The sequence below is a fragment of the Lepidochelys kempii genome, chromosome 15, assembly GCF_965140265.1.
Source record: "Lepidochelys kempii isolate rLepKem1 chromosome 15, rLepKem1.hap2, whole genome shotgun sequence".
Taxonomy (NCBI): domain Eukaryota; kingdom Metazoa; phylum Chordata; order Testudines; family Cheloniidae; genus Lepidochelys; species Lepidochelys kempii.
This window is the reverse complement of record NC_133270.1, coordinates 26,019,795-26,036,725: the sequence shown is the minus strand read 5'-3', so window position 1 is coordinate 26,036,725 and position 16,931 is coordinate 26,019,795. Positions and strand designations below refer to the sequence as shown.

General features: G+C 44.7%; 1 protein-coding gene across 6 annotated transcripts in view; it reads left to right on the top strand.

Moving 5' to 3' along the window:
- Nucleotides 1–16,931, top strand: part of CAMKK2 (calcium/calmodulin dependent protein kinase kinase 2) — a 46,794-nt gene that overhangs the window by 2,609 nt on the left and 27,254 nt on the right. For 5 of the 6 annotated variants that reach the window (XM_073312288.1, XM_073312287.1, XM_073312285.1 and 2 more), the window contains exons 2-4: nucleotides 13,385–13,618; nucleotides 13,887–13,966; nucleotides 16,346–16,393. In XM_073312288.1, the coding sequence (XP_073168389.1) occupies nucleotides 13,441–13,618; nucleotides 13,887–13,966; nucleotides 16,346–16,393 (306 nt within the window). In that variant the 5' untranslated portion in view covers nucleotides 13,385–13,440. Of the gene's footprint in view, nucleotides 1–13,384; nucleotides 13,619–13,886; nucleotides 13,967–16,345; nucleotides 16,394–16,661; nucleotides 16,736–16,931 lie in introns of those variants that run through there. The other variant, XM_073312289.1, reaches the window with a different exon arrangement.

Sequence of the window (16,931 nt, the reverse complement as noted above, 5' to 3'; positions counted from 1 at the left end):
AATTCCCCTGCCCTCTATCCAACCCCCCCTTACCACGCTGCCTGGAGCACTGGTGGCTGGCGGTGATACAGCTGCGCTGCCCAGAGCACCGGGTCAGGCCAGGCTCTGCAATTGTGCTGCCAGGCTGCCCAGTGCAGTGTGCTGAGGCTGCGGGGGAGGGTGAACAGCAGGGAAGGGGCCGGGGACTAGCTTCCCGGGCCAGGCAGGAGGGTCCCATGGGCCGCAGTTTGCCCACCTCTGTCCTATAGTCTACTACTGACGCAACTCTCTGTACTCTCCCGGGGCATGAGAATGTCTCCGCATCTCCCACAGTTTCACTCTGGTGGTGGAGCTGGGGGAGGATTGAAAACTTCTTGTGCCTTCAAGCGGTTGCTCTGATTCTTTTTCCCAATAGTTTTTTTTTTTTTTCCTTCTGCACGTAGAGCAGCCAGCACATTTACTCTCCCTCAGGATACCACTGAACGTTCTCGGTCCAGAATGAGGAGAGTGGTTGGTATTTATCTCAGCTGAGATGACATTACATGTACTTCCTCCTCCTTCTGTCTGCTCTGTGCGTGTCTGCTGTGTAGCAGAATGTGTACTTATCTATATTTGTTTTGATTAAATTAATGGGCCTATTCTCCCCTTACTGCAAGTTCAGATCACTTGTGGCTATCAATGGCCAAGTCTTCCTAGTTTACCTAAGTGATTTCACTCTCCACCAAACAAAATGCCCTTTTCTATAATGTTATGACCTGAACCTGAAATAACAATACCTAGTTCTTGTATAGTGATATTTATCCATAGATCTCAAAGCTTGGAGGTTAGTATCATTATTCCCATTTTACAGATGGGGAAACTGAGGCACAGATCTCCGTCCACTGAGTCTCAGTCCAGGGCTCTAGCCTCACGGTTTAAGTTACCCTTTCTATAAAGCACTATCTGAGGGAACTGCATAGAGAGTGCTTCTCATTTTCCCTTTAGTAATACTCAGAGTCTGTCGAGATTTCTTGATAAATGCTGTCTTGAGCATGTTTGCGTTTGAGCATGAGGATCTATTTTAATTCTCTCATTCTGTAATTTTCAGAATATTTCTCTCTCTAATGCAGCTTATCCTTTGTACAGCCTTCGAAAATCCTCTGGAAAGCACTGTGTAGAATCACAGCATCATTTTTATTGTTTATCTCAAAATAATTTGATCGTTAATAAGTATGAGCAGAGTTGAGAAGAATGGTCCAGTGATTAGATCTCTAGTCTGGGGTGTGGGGCACCAGGGTTCAGCTTCCTGTTCTACCACAGACTTCCTGTCTTTAGTCTCTCAGTGCCTCAGTTCCCCATCTGTAAAGTGGGGGGGAAATAGCACTGCCTTGCCTCACAAGGGTGCTATGAGGAGAAATACATGAAAGACTGTGAGGCACTAAGCTATGGTCATGTGGGCGCTATGTAAGTACCTAAAAGACTTAGATTGTTTGGATCAGAAGGAAAGAACATTTCAGATTAAATCTGAAAAGAAATGGAGTCAGTGAGGTTGAGAGATTCAGAACGACATGAGCTGCAGAGGAGAAGGCTTTCACGCCATCAGTAGCCAATAGTAAAGGGACTTGCTGCGTGCTGATACTCAAGAGTAGTAGAAGCAGTGACAGGAGAAGAGAGAGAGCAAAATCCTTAGAAAGTTTTAAAGAGGAAGCAATTGAAGCAAATCCTGAGGCCAGTGGGGAGTTATGGAGGCGTTGCATGCAAGGAGGCTGGCAACTGCAGACCGTGCACACAGTTTGGAGAGCTGGAAACTGGCTAGAGACGTGAGACTTCTCATAGTGAAGGCAAGAGGAAATGAAGGCATGGATGAGGATTGGTTCAGAAGTGATACACAGGCAGCATTGAGGGGATGATAGGCAACTTGCTGATGTGGGAGGAGGAAGAAGAGAGTTTAGGGTCATGGATGACTACAGTTAAAGGCAAAGGGGAAATGTGAATTGAGGAGGGGGAAGATGGAGGAGTTACACATTTACTGAAAGTGAGTTATCCGAAGGAAACAGAGGCAAAACCACAGTCTTACTTGCTTAAGACACCCAGAGAGAGGTCAGGGAGGTACCAGTAATGCTGTAAATGTATACATGGTATTGAGCATCACCATCATAAAAATGGCAGCAAAAGAACAAAGTAAACAGCTGAGCCTCTGACTGCGTGGCCCTCCTTAGAAGAAGGGTCTAAGCAGAGCATGAGCCATCACCAGAGACGGGGCCTAATCTGAGCTGCATAGGTATACATCCAGAGCAATTCCACTGGCTTCAGCAGAATCCTTCTGGGTTTATGCTAGTGTAACAGAGATCAAAATCTGGTGCCATGAGTGGTTAGAAAGGAGGAGCTTTATGATCCGAGGGAGCCAGAGATGATCCTAAGGGATGGAGTGGCTAGCTGGATTTGGGGCTGCACTGAGTTCAAAGAGAATTAAGACCAATATTGAGCTATCATCAGCCAGAAGAAGGAGGCTGCTAAGCCCACAGAGAGGGGCTTCTGTGCTATGACTAGAACAAAACCAGACTTAAGTTCAGTGGAGTTTGATGAGATCAGTAACTTGGAGGCTTTGCCAAGCCCCTGTTCAATTATTTGTACTGTAATACACTCCCAGAGGCTTGAAAACACCTGTCTTTGGATTTCATTTATTTCACAGTTCTTGCTGGATTTACCTTTACTGCATTTCATCTGCAGTATTGTACAAATGCTGCTCAGTACAGTACAAGGTCCAGTCAATTTCACAGCTCAGGAGAGCAGTGAGCAAGCAAACTGGTTCCGTTTCCTTGGGATCTCTCTGGGCAGGGATTTGCAATAACCGCTGAAAGCCATTCAGCAAATACTTAGCTGAGACTCATGAACTGATATAGAACCAGGAGCCCTATCCTATGGCTGTGATTAGGCTTGGGATTTAAGGCATCCAAGAAAGCTTAAGTAAAGCAATAGTCTGCATGGATGTGTGAATAGTAAATTTAGTGCTGGTCAAAGGTGCTAATTAACTGCTTTGGAGAGTGGTTTTCTCTAGCCACAGGGCATGGTGGGAGAGCAGCACTGTTTGTGACCTGGAGAGATCTCTTTCAAGGGGGGAAATGGGAGAGAAGGCAGGTCGTTCTCTAGGATCCAGCAAGTCCTTGGCTTCTCTGCTGGGGCTACCAGCAAGGGGGCCAATTAGTACAATTTTTTCTGGTAGTTCTGGTGGTGATGCCTCCAGTCTACCAGGAGCTGAACAGAGACCCACCAAACTCATTTAATATTGGACCACTTCAGCTCTGAGGGCAGGGATTGTCTCTTCTTTGCTTGTACAGTGCCTTGCACAATGGGGCCCCAATACGGATTTGAGGTCTTTGAGCACTACCATAATATATTTACTTTTTCCTCCCAACCTGGCCTGCAGTTAGTCAGTCAGTGTCCTAGAAGTGAAAAGGCTGCCTGTCCTTCTAGGTTTCCATTCCCCTCGCCATAAATGCCTGAAAGGAATATGGTATGTAGGTTTAAAAATAAAGCCCATTTGTAACCAAATAACCTAAGTATCTTGCCAAGCAATATCAATCCAAGGGAACGCAACTTTCATTAGATGGTTAAAGCATTTTGGGGGATCGGGGCTTTGCTTTCAGCTCAATTCTGCGTAATGACTTTTAAGTGGAGTTCACAAAGCAGTTCAGTGCATCTCCCATTATCTAACTAGCAGGGAGAGCTTATTAAAAATGAAACCTGGGAGGATTCCTCTTGGCTAGGTGTGAGTGGAGGGAGCTAACATATTATTGAGTGATACATGTACACATGCATTCAAGCAGCATTCTCGTCTGGAAAGTCCCAATAATTGGTGCTTTTAGTCGTCAGATGCTGCCGACACAAAGTTCCCTGGCGTCTTTTCTCCTTCACCTGACAGGCGATCAGACCAATGCAGAGGAGTTATTTTGGGGAGGTGGGGATCGGTTTTGTGTTTTGTTTGTTTTCCAGACCCTTTCTGTTTTATGGTGGCAAAGTGCTGCAATTGCTAAACTTGAGCTGGCTGCTGCTCTATTAACCATGCATTTTAAAAAATTAAATAACTATCAGATTTCAAAATTCTTTCGGTACATTCATCAAGTCAGCTCACTAGGAGGTGGGAGGCTTGATCTATTTCTCATATACTTTGCTGCTGTGAACTCCATTGTTGGAATTCGACCAAGACACTGGAGCTAATGCGAATGGGAGCTAAGGAGGCCGAGTACCTCACGTAACACCACCCAGGCCCTAATTTAGCAAAGCGCTTAAGCATGGGCCTAATTTTAAGCATGTGAGTAGTCTCATTGAAGTCAATGGGACCGTTGATATGCTTAAAGTTAAGTACGTGCTTAAGTGCTTTGCTGATCTGAGGTCTTAGTACCTGCAGGAAATAGCTGTATCCTCCAATCTGCAAATGCTTCACAGTACTGCATTCGTACCTTCACCAAGATAAGGGCTGTGGTTTTCCTCCCAACAGTGGCTCTTACATTTCTTATCAAGATTCTTGAAGTTCTTGTAAAATGTCATTTTTGACTCCTCTGGGAATCCCCCAGAGTTATGCAAACTCCCAGCTGAGCCCCTGCATTCATTTTCACGCTCTTGTCGTTTTCTGTTGGATGGGCAAGGCAGAGGGAAGTAGCCCTATAACTCACCAAACAGTTAACAAAGATTATTAGCGTTCACCCCTCACTGGTGGATCGAGCCTCATGGGGGCCCATTGGTCCCAACGATGGGCTCATAAGTGGAGGCAGGACTAGAACAAAACTGAACACCCTTGCCCTGCCCCCTCCTCTGAGGCCCCACGCCCGCTCACTCTGTCCCTCTTCCCTCTGTCCCTCACTCTCCCCATCCTCACTCACTCGCTCATTTTCACTGGGCTGGCTCAGGGGGTTGGGGTGCGGGAGGGGATGAGGGCTCCAGCTGGGGGTGCAGGCTCTGAGGTGGGTCTGAGGATGAGATGTTTTGGGTGCAGGAGGTTGCTCCAGGCAGGGATCGAGTGGGTCGGAGGCCAGGAGGAGGATCAGGGCTGGGGCAGGGAGTTGGGGTGCAGACTCCAGGCAGCTCCTGGAAGCAGTGGCATGTTCCCCCCTCCAGCTCCTACATGGAGGTATAGCCAGGTGGCTGTGTGTGGTGTGCACTGCATCATCTGCAGGCACCACCCTCGCAGCTTCCATTGGCGGCAGTTCCCGGCCAATGGGAGCTGCAGAGCTGGCACTTGGGGCGGGGATAGCGTATAGAACCCCCTGGCTGCCCCTACGCGTAGGAGCCAGAGAGGGGACATGCTGCTGCTTCCAGGAGCCATGCAGAGCTGAGCAGGTAGGGAGCCTGTCTTAGCCCCGCTGCACCGCTGACCACTTTTAACGGCCCCGTCAGCAGTGCTCTCTGGAGCTGCCAGGGTCCCTTTTCAACCAGGCATTCTGGTCGAAAACCAGACACCTGGCTACCCTAGGCAGGACTCAGTTGGCCTCTGGCATTTTTATCGCCGTGTTATCAAACTGTTCTGAGTTGCACGAATGTAAGTGCAATGGTGGGAGATTTCTATCAAAAAATCTAATGTAGATATAGTCTTTGTGTACTACAGCTGCTAGCGTGTTTCCATCAAGGTTTTCGTTAGCCTGTAGGAAGAGGTGGCATGTGATCAGTGCCACCATTATTACAAATCGTATTTTTGTCATCTTGTTCTTGGAAGTTATGAGAGCCCCTTTGATCACAAAAAGTGAAATGATGACTGTTCTTTGTCTAGCGAAAATGTGGCAACTGATCTCCATTGTTCTCTGGTTAACTTTTAACCAGGATACAGAAAAAAATAGTACATTGTTTGCTATTCGATTAGTCAAGACATAACAAGGCAAACGCCTATTCAGGTGGGGGGAGGGAGGGAACTAGGGAGTCCAAAAGTGAGCTTGGATCTGTCTTCAGTCATTCTTTGCATCTTTTTGGTGTTTGTACAGTCCCTAGCACAATGGTATCCTGGTCAATTCCTAGGCTCTGAGGTGTTAACACAATGCAAATAATAGATTATCCTTATTTAACAGATGTGGAATTGGGGCACAGAGAAGTGAAGTGACTTGCCCAAGGTCCCACAGGAAGTCCTTGGCAGTGTTAGCAGTGGAACCCAGCTCTCTTTAGACCCAGTCCTTAGGTTTAGCCCCAAGATCATCCATTTCCCTCCCCCACCCCCCCAAACTGGGGAAGTATTAGCCATTGCAGCACACATAGTATGCTAGCTCATACCATTTTCAGAAATGACTCCAATGAGCTGGCCCCGGGGGATATGCTAATGACTGACTTTCTTAATTCTGGCTCCCAGATGATGAGATATGATACTATTTGCGTTACTATGAACTGGAGTTAGTCTGACTCAGTTTTTTGGTTTTCTTTAAGTCAATTTATTGCTGTTAAAAGATGCTAGATTAACAGCTCTGGAGCCTGTATTTGTCTGTCGACCCCCGGGCCAGGAACAGCACTGACAGTGGCAGTCCAGGTTTCCATAACACACACCCCCTCCCCAGTCTTCTTGTTTGCTAGGACAGATCAGAGTCCTTATTCAGTACTTGGCTTTGCTGATGAGACTGTCAAAAGGGGTCAGTGAGTGGTGGGAATGAAAGCACATAGCAATGTGTCTGTTGCTATCTTTTTATCACTTGCTCCATCCACATATGTCGAGAAATGAAACTGCCTAGATACTGAAGATTCAGAGAAGCAAGAGCTAAGTGGGGTGATGAGTAACTGTGCTTGGCTTTAATCTCTGGGGTCCGGATTTAAATCCGGGCTCAGATCACTGGGTATTCTCATTTTAAGGACCCTAAAAAGGCTCAAGTCATGAGCAGCAGGGATGATGCTGCTGCTCTGAATTGGATCTTCTTCCTGTATATTATATGTGTGAGCTGATCTTGTCTGTAATGGTAGAGACAATGACCTCTGCACCGTGCCTATCACTTAACAATAAGAGCATTGGCAGAGTTGTATTAGAGTCTAGAGTTAGGATTGCTGAGAGAACTGCAGATCAGGACTGAAGGACATTGGGAAGGAGATGATTGGCTCTACACAGTACTGCCAGTCCCTCATGTTCATTGGTACCACCTTTAAAAAATATATGAAACTAAAATAAACTAAAACCTGTAAGGGAATTCTGTCTGAGTCAGAAAGCCATCTTAGGGGAGTCAAGTGTAAACAAGGAATGTATGCTTTCCCCTCCTCCCCCCAGCCCTGCCCACTTTCTGTTCCCCTGAAACTCTTCAGCTATCAAACTGGAGAAGCTGGAGTCTTTTGAGCTAAAAATGAACAAAACACAAGCCCTTGTGGAGGATCAAATGCTTTATTCACCACTGGCTTAAGTGAGGGTAACTCCACTGAGTTAGGGAAATGCACCCTCTCTGGCCAGCTGTGAATTTGGCACCAAGCATCTATAAACGTGTCCAGAAAGTTTCTCTTCCCTTGCATCAGCTTCCTGTTCCCAGCCTTTCTTAGCTTTGCAAGATGTTCACTGCCTGTAAACTCTAAGCATGTTCTTTATCCATTAAAACTTTTACCCTTAGCTGCTTTTCCTCTCTGCGTTCTTCTGCATTCAGTGTGTTTGATGAATTGATAAGTCATCCTCTGATGCTACAGATTTCATTTTGCATGTAACGTTACTAGGAAGCACTCAACTACAGTTTTGACAGGCACAGTATCAATGAACAAATAACTTGCAAAGGAATTATTTTTGCTCCCTGCCATCAAATATTGTGTAGTTTTATTTTGTGCTGTTAAGCAGTTGCCATGTTCCACTCCGTAGGTGGCTGCATTTCAGTGGTGTGCAAAGTGAGGGTTTATATAATTCCAGTATATACTCTGCATCCTTCGGATGGGGAAAGGCATTCTATAAATGTCAGACTGCTTCTCCTCCTCCTCTTCCTCACTAAGGTCAACCTCACGCCCATACCATTTTGTTAAGCCATGTGGACTTTGAGTGATACCAGCATTACATGGAACTCTTTCATTTTATTATTTCACTTATTTGTGAATTAGATGTGCAATTGTTTGTCCTTAATAGTCTTACTGCAGTGGGTATGGCTTATGTATAGAAAGCAGCCAACAGGCAAAATGTGCCAATAAAAAATTATACACACCAGACTGTTCTGCTTCTTGAGGATTTTCCATGTGTGTGGCTCTAAAACAAGGTACCTATTCCATTTGCATATTTGGGGCATGCTTTGATCCAACACCAGAATGTGCCTGTGTTCCACATGTGTGCCGTTGATGGGATTACGGGGTGTTTGCAACAATGGAGAGACAAGCAAATGCATTTTCCTTCTCAAAGTAATTCATTTCCAGTCCAGCTTTGCCTTTTTTTTTTCTCCAGCTGATTAAATTTATGTCCTCCTCCTCAGATTCCCCATATGCTTATTAAAAAGAAAAACAGACTGCATTATCATTAGATTCTGCACATTCCCATGAACTGGCCGTTCTTGAAAGGCAACGGGTTTGTGGAATATTTGTGTGGGGGGGTCTAATTTGGTCATTGTGTCATCTAAGATGACAGGTTTCCCTCCCAATTCTCAGGCCCAGTTCCCCCTGCCCAGAACAACATAGGTAAGGAAGTCTGTGGATTTTCTTTCTTGCTCCTGCCTGAGTAAAGTGCCACGATTCTTAAACATAAAGCTTTGTGTTGAGGGTCTGATGATCTTTAGCCTGCTTACAGAGCACAGGAAGCCTACTTGAATTAATCAGCCTTGATATGTTTAGCCTTGTCAAGCCAATTAACTCCCCAAGTCCAGTGCACTCTCTCTGCTCTAAAGTGTTGCTGATACTTTGTGACTTTAAATTTACTTTTACACAGTATTAGCCCAGAACTGTTCACCATGAGCTTTCTAATGCCAGCTAGTCTTCAAGCAGCTGCCCTATGAATTAAAAAAGATTCTAATGTGACAAGCAAGTGGCTAGTTATGGCTGTGTCTGTATTAACCTTACAAAGCAGGTGAACGTTGCCATCTCCCGTAATGTAGGAGGGGTAAATTGGTGCACTGAGCACTTTCGGAAATCTCTACTTTCTTATTGCTATAAAACCCTGGCAGGTACCAGAAACAAATGCAAAGCAGCACGGTAGTTTAAACCACTACCAGTGAAAATTCATGTCACCTACGTAAGACCCAAAGAAAGCCATGTTTTCTGCAGGTGGAGTGTAAGTGGTAAAATCCATCTCTCAATGAGGGAGCTGGGTGCAGAGAGGCTGTGCAGCCCTTCCGTTCTGGTACTCCTTCTCAGGGTCCCCACTTGCCTCCACAAGGGCAGAGGTCATGTAATTGGTATATAGGCTTGCCAATGCTGCAACCACCCACACACCCTCTTCTGTTTGTGGAGGGCCAGTGTGGGGCTTAAATGTACAAATGTTCACCACCTCGATGGATATTGCTCTGACTTCATTTCATCCCCTTTCTGAAGGGCTGGAAACTATTTTCTGTTGGGTAAAGACTAGCTGCAAAATCTAGCATTTCTGATAAGTAGCCCAAGCCCTGCGTGGGCCCACGGCATACAATGACAAGTCTAGGTTTGGATAATTGTGGTGATATGGGCAGAATGTGATGGCCTGCTGATAAGCATACACACCCCAGAATGCTATCTGTGATCCTCCTTAGCTCGGGCCTTTGCAATACACCACATCAAGGGCAAGCCAGCTTTCCACTTCTTTCAGGTTCATCTCGCTATGCCCCATGAATGAGAAACGCCCAGGTTCTTCCTTGTTTGGTGTGGTTTCTGAAGTGCGGTGGCGGTGAATGGTGGGGGGGCAGGGCGCAGCGCTTTGGCAATGGTTCCTGGCTAATGGGAAAGCTATTTATCTCTGCACACTGGCGTGGCTCCTAAAAGAACCTACAGCAAATGGAAACCAGCCTTTAAGAGCCATCTGCTCTCTTTGCTTGTTTGCTTTTCAGTTTTCTTAATGCACCACTCGAGGGAGTGCATTAAAATGCACTTGTGCTGTGCAGTTCTAATGGATTCACAAGTCCTGTGTCATTTACTAGTGCAGCGGCTCTGCTCCTAATCAGTTTTGTTCCATGGATTTGCTGGCAGCAGCAGGAATGCTCACACTCAACATATAAGGCCTGGGCCAGCTCCCCCTGAACTTGATGGGAATTTATTTGGACCATGACTGCAGTGGCTGGCAGCAGGATTGGACTCTCCAGATGCTGAGCACCCTGAATTTCTAAGGAAGTTTTATGTAGTTTGGAGGCTCTTCGCACGCGGCAGGACTGAGCTGCCAGAGCCTGCTTTTTCAAACCTTGCCTTTAATTTTGCACATGCAGATGTGGGGGTGTGCTTCATTTATGCCTTTCCCTAGCAACAACAAAAATGAGGGCTCAGTGGAAAAGATCCCATGAAGTATCCATTGATCCTGCTCCATCGAAGTCAGGCTCTATGTGCAGTGGAAAGGACCAGCTTGCTGCTGTGCTGGGTCCACTACAATCTTCCTCACAAACAGTTAATGTTTAAATCTTTAATTTCGGTGGCATCTTTGCTCTCCTGACACCATACCATGGGGGCACCATGGGCCTCCAATACACATCAACAACCTGAACTTAATGTAGCAGCTGCTAAACCTGGAGGCTTCTTGGCTGAGAACAGAGGTCCAGGAACACATCTGCAAAATAGATAGATACAAGCAGCTTTGCTCCAAGCCAAATAGCACAGCGTCCTAGCTAGCACACATCAATAACAGACTTCCTGCCGGATAGAAAAAATTCCTATCTAGTGGAGTATTAGGCATCCCATCTTTTTTGAACAGCAAGGGACAGCTGAATCTATCACTTCTTAAATAATTTACCCTTTCTGCTAAGAACTGGTTTTATTTGTGTCTTTCACTGTGTTCTAATTTCTTTTTCTTCTTTGTCTCTTAATCTGCAAGCAGTAAACTGTGACGTGTCAAAGAGAGCAGCATAGTTTTGTCAGTGGGCCATTCCAGCTTCAGAGCAAATGGTCTCCTTTATACAGACGATTCTGTGTCTGAAATGGCAATTATGCAATTATAAAGACTTTTTAAGAGGGAAAGAGACTGCTTGTTTTTTGTATTTGACTTAATTTCTACTATATTGATTCAGAGCAGCTATGCCAGAGGGCACAACATACGGGAAATTTTAATTTTAGACAAGTGGATCTAATTTTAAGCAGCTTCCTTACTGAGGTGTTGGAACAACAGGGCAAAAATAAATAAATAAATAAATCATTGTCTGAGGTGGGTTTTTTTTGGGTTTTTTTTTTACTGGTGGCAACTTGTCAACCTAGAAATTAAAACTAAAATTGCGTTGCAGTGGGAAAAGCAATCCTCTTTCTGCCTGTGTATTCCAGCCTTGCTCAAATAAAACTCCTAGCCTGTTATCTCAGCCAAGTTGTTTCTGGCACCTGGGAAATGCTGTCTCATCCAGATGACACGGGGGTCATTCACAGGGTTTCTACAGCAATCCACCTTGGACAAGCAAAGACTCCACTGCTTAATTTCACCTTGATGGTTTTCAAAGAAATAACTGTATGGAATTGTCTCTAATGCATCAGAGCCATAGAGACTTGACTATTATTATTATTATTATTTATTATTATTATTATTTTTAACAAAGTTAATTTCGCAGTCATTTCCATGGTTCATAAATCTAATTAAAAAAAAAAACTAAAATGTGAAAATATAGAAAGCAAAGAATGGATAGAGGATAAGCTAAAACAATGTGGTTGATTGCGGGATTTGGACCTAAAAAAATAACCAATCGGATCTTTGTGCCCATGTGTTGTCCCATTGGCTTCCATGGTGTCCTGGACAGGTGCAGAGTTCTGCCCACCCAGACCAGATTTCGGAGTCAGGGCCCTAGTCCAAATAAGGACCTGGTCTTTGAAGATACTGAGTACTAGTCTCAGGACCATAAAAAACCTTCTGGAAAGGGACTGTCTTTTCCCCGTTGCCTAGCACAAGAGGGCATGATCCTGATTGGACCATTGGATGCTAGTGGAATACAAAAAAAAATACGGTAACGCCCATTGATATTCATTGTAGTTGCATCTATGCGTCTGAGAGCAGAGGGCCTGATTCTGACCCTACTGAAGTTGGTGAACAACTCCCCTGACTGTCAATAGGATCAGGCTATGGTGTCTGGCTTTTCTTAAAGATCTTGATGCTGATGCTCAGGGTTGTTTATATAGGTTAGAGTAAAAGGAATATTACTGTCTAAACATTTCTTTCTGCAATCTGGGAATCAGTTATGTGAGAGTCCTAGCCAAATGTTTATACCTTGTCTCAGCTTTTACCCTGTTGTGCTAATAGTGGATCATCAACATTAAATAAAAGCCTCATAATAATAATTCAAACAGCAACAATACTGTGCAGTTCTCATTCAAGGATCTCAAAGCACATTGCAGATATTAAGTCTCACCATGTCTCTGTGACATAAGTAAGGAATGTATAGCATTTACTTCGCTTGCCACTGAAATGCAGCCATTGGTTGGATGCAGTAGCTATTTAAGAACTCACAGCAACACCATCCAGCAGTCCCTCAGAAAGTAAGGAAGACCAGCATGTCTAACTGAAAACGCAAGGGGCATTTAGGGAGACAGTCCTAGTGTCCTTGCCCAGTTCTAATTCAAGTTACAATTAGATGCTAACGTCTGCTGTTACAAAAAGTGCCACGGGACCTTTAATGGCCCCAAGTGACCTCACTCCAAGGCTGTCTTCTCCTCTTCTGGAGCCTGACCTTATTAAACAAGAAACAGACCTAACAAGCTACCTATGCAGAAGTACAAAACAAATGACATAATTCTTACTTCTAACCCTTGTCCGTCCCACCACATCTTTGTCTTGGTCCTTTTCTTTTCTTGTCTGATTTGGATTGTAAGCTTTTGGGGGCATGAACCGTTTCCTTTATTTCTGTAAAGCATCAGATATGCTCAGGGCACTACATCAATAATTAGGGAAGGGCCCCAGACCTTGAATCTGAAATTCATGCTCTCTGTACCCCAGATCCAGATGCTCCAGAACTTGGGTTTGAAATCCAGATCTGAATCCAAACCTTCCCAGATTTCATGGGTGTTAGTATTTAGCACATTACAGAGATTGGGTCTAGCTTCAAATTCTGATCCGAACCCAAACCTTGGGGTTTGTCTTGGCCCCATCTCTGCTAACGTTAATAGGAATGAACTGGATCGCTACTGCCTCGGATGGAAAACTGCCACCTGTCAAATTGCCAACTCCGTGGTGCTCCTTGGATGATTAGTGAATAATTCTATAGAGTGACAAATGCCAGAAGAATTATTGACTTTCAAACAAATTGTTAGATCAGTTAAACATCCAGCTAACAGTAACCCTTGTCTTTAAACAAGCCTATGAGTGATGCATGGCCAATAGGTATGGCATTACGAAGTTGCTGCTAACTATTTCTTATGCTTTTAGATTACTATCTCTGATGGAGCTACGCCATCAGTTGGGATGAAGCTGGCCAGTGGATCATGCCATCATGTGTTCCCAGCAGACCTTCCACCGAGAGACCCATTTGTTACGATGAACCGCCCAGCGAGTGCAGGAAGGCACCTGACTATCTGTGTAGCTTGTTGTCACTGACCATTGAGTACTTGGGCATGGAGTCTGTTGTTGTGGTGACAGAGTATGATTCGACTGGTGCCCCAGGTGAGGAGTCGGGACGGGACGGGACAGGCAGGAGAAAGATGAGCATGTGGAATGCTGTGGTGAAGAGATGATGGTGTCTGATAGCCAGGGTCTTGCAGGGGAGGGTGTTCCTGGCACTCTAGGGGGCCCCCAGAGGTAACAAGGAAGCCAAGAGCCAAGCTGAATCTTTGAGGTCAAAAACTATCTCAACAGGAAAGATTTCAGTCACCTAATAGCAATGCAGGTGTGAATGAACGTTACATTTACCTATCTCTCCCTTATTCTCCAGTTACATCTCCACATTCTTCTCCTCGGTTGCCCCGGAGGCCGACAGTGGAATCAAATAAAGTTTCTATTACAGGTTTTCAGGTAAGGAAAAATATATCCTATGTAATTTAACATTTAGCACAGACTCTGCATTTCTGTGATATGTGGCTTTCCTGAGTATAAACCAGTTACTACTTCTGCAGTCTTGTTGGTTAAGGATGCTTTTAGCCTGTTGCTTTTGACACAATCTCTAATTCATGGAGGGGTCCTCTTTCAATAGAGTATTTTGCTAACTTTAAAGGAAATTCAGAATAGGGTGCAGCCAGAGGTCTTTGGGACTCCTAAATTTATTGTATAATCAGATGTCCCTCTCTTTCCCTCCTGACTGGAGTTGTTCCAGGCTGTACAGTTCCCTGCCTGCACTGTCCCCAGCAAGCCAGACTGCCTTGTGGTTGTGACTTGTCCAAGGGCTATTCTGGGGCAGTCTGATCCCAGCTCTGAGTAGAACTCCTGAGTTCCTGGCTTCCAATCCTGTGCTTGGACCACTAGACCATACCACTCTGAACCAGGACACGCTGGCTTCTCTTCTGTGAATGTAGCAGCTAGTATGGGGACTGCAACTCATTTATGCATCATGAGTTTCTCTATGCAACTTGAACATTGGGAGAATCCTGTGTACCTGCCCTAACTCCCCCAAACAAAGATTCTTCACAGTCTGTGTGTGTGTGTGTGGTTATATTAATGAAACTCGTGCAGTATTTATCACAGCCGACAGTACCACAGATTGGGGGATGTGATGAAGGGGGGCGGAGGGGAATGAGAGACTCTTTAGGAATCTGTATAAGGAGTTCTGTGATCTCTGACAACAGCAGCTGATTAAAAAGAGAGGTGGGCGGAATTAATACCTCCTGCCCATTCTTGCTTAATTATATATTTGAAAGGAAAATGCAGTTATGCTATTAACGCTCATCTTCTGGCAATAAATCTGTGCATGTTTTTATACAATGGGTGGGAGGCATGTGGTCAGTTAGCTTAAAAAGAGACATCTTCCTAAGCAATATCTCATTCAAGGCTGGCACGGGGCCCTATCCCTTGTACCTGAAATAGCAAAGTGTAGTTATCAGTTCTGAAAAGCAATAACGCAGAATAATCAAATGCTCACTATACAAGATAACATGTTATGTTGCAAGGTGCTGATCACCCTGATGCTCCTAGTGAGGTCAATAAAGGCCTCCTCCAACCACACTGCAGATAATGGGAGTTTTGCCATTGATGCTCATGGGAGCAGAGCTTGGGCCTAAATAAATGAGTCAGCGCTTTGCATGGTTGTGCCTCGTGTGCTTTTCCAAAAAAAGGCATTTCATAGGAGGGTTCAGATTGGAGTGTTAACCCTTGAGGAATTGGTCATTACAAAGGCCATGTCTACACTAGCGAGCTTACAGCTGTAGCCGCATTATGCTGATTGGAGAGAGTTCTCTTATTGACATAATAACACCACCTCCAGTGAGTGGCAGAAGCTCTCCCACCAGCATAGCTACCGCCAACATAATGCCGTCCACACCGGTGTTTCTGTTGGTGCAACTTACGTCGCTCAGGAGGGTGGGGGGTTTTTTCACCCCCCTGAGCGATATAAGTTACATTGACAAAAGTGGTAGTGAAGACATGGTCTCAGTAACTGGTTTGAGTTCTTCATGGATAATTAACTCGTTGTTAATTATGGTAAAAAGACAGCAAAATGAGGGGCTTATTGGTGCTGGAAACAATGTTCAGAGGTGGGTGGATTTGATCTTCAGCCCAGTGCATGGGAAATGTGAATGTAAAAAAACAGTCTGAAACAGTGAGCAGATATACTGCATTGCATGCCCAGAACCTGTCGTCTCTAACACAGAACAGGCAGTGAAAGTCTGCTGGACAGTGTGTTAGACGTAATAAAGGGATCTGGAAGTTAGTCACGAGCTGTTAGTTAAGGAGTAAACTTTCCACAGCTTACAAGGCCTGGTGCACTCTGATAGGTTTATAACCTGTTCATTTCAGCTACTGATCTTTATATGCCTATTTCATGTGAGTGGTTCTTATTGAGAATGATCACTTGAACGTCAGTAATTAGCCATGTGTAGAAATTCCCAATCTTGGCAAATGGCTGTCATTTATTGCTAATGAAATCAAACATTATAGTTACAACCTGAATGGATTTACATTACCTAACAAATACAGTAATCTGCAGAGTAAAAGATGACATTTATTGTCTAAAGAACATTACATCTGTGATTTAAGAGGCTGTTACTCTTTCAGGATTGTATTTTTACCTCTCTAGGTTAATTGACTCTAATGGTGCTTTTGATGTCTCGAGTTTTTTTGGAGCTCTGTTTATGAATAATGCATTTCTTTTTCCTGTGCAAAAAAAAAAAAATGCAAATAAATACATGATTGTTTTTGTTATGCCACTGGTTCATGTCAAACTTTTTTTCCCTCCTTTCATAGGACTGTGTGCAGCTTAATCAATATAAATTGAAAGATGAAATCGGAAAGGTGAATACTTTACAGTTTTGGCATACGAGCATTAGGCTGGGAGTTTCAGGGCGGACTATTTAATTTATTTTATCCTAAGCCAGCTCACACCTTCATAAGTATACTCCATTAAATGTCTTCACCCCTGCTACTTTATGCAATTACACCTCTTTTCAGTTGTGCTAAAAGGTTAATTTCTAGTCCAGTGAAACACAGCAGGTATAATTTCCCATGCAAAAGGGTGATCTGGCCCCATGCTTTTAACCTCTCTAACAGAGCTTTTTAATAGGTTGGTCGGCACCTGTGGTGATTCCCTGCTCAGGAATGTCCCCAAGATGGCTGCTGGTGTGTCAGGACTCTCAGGTGACCTCCCTGCATTGGAGCCTGAGGGGCTACAGCACTTGAAACCTGCTGTGTTTTTATTGCTAGTGGGCAGGTGGCGTGGAAATGTTCTGTGCCATGCTGAGTTCAAACTTGGGGGTTACCTTTTGGCTGTGCTGGAGCAGCGGGAGGAGCCCCACAGTCATTGTGAATCTGTGGGGCCTACAAAGGAGTCCAG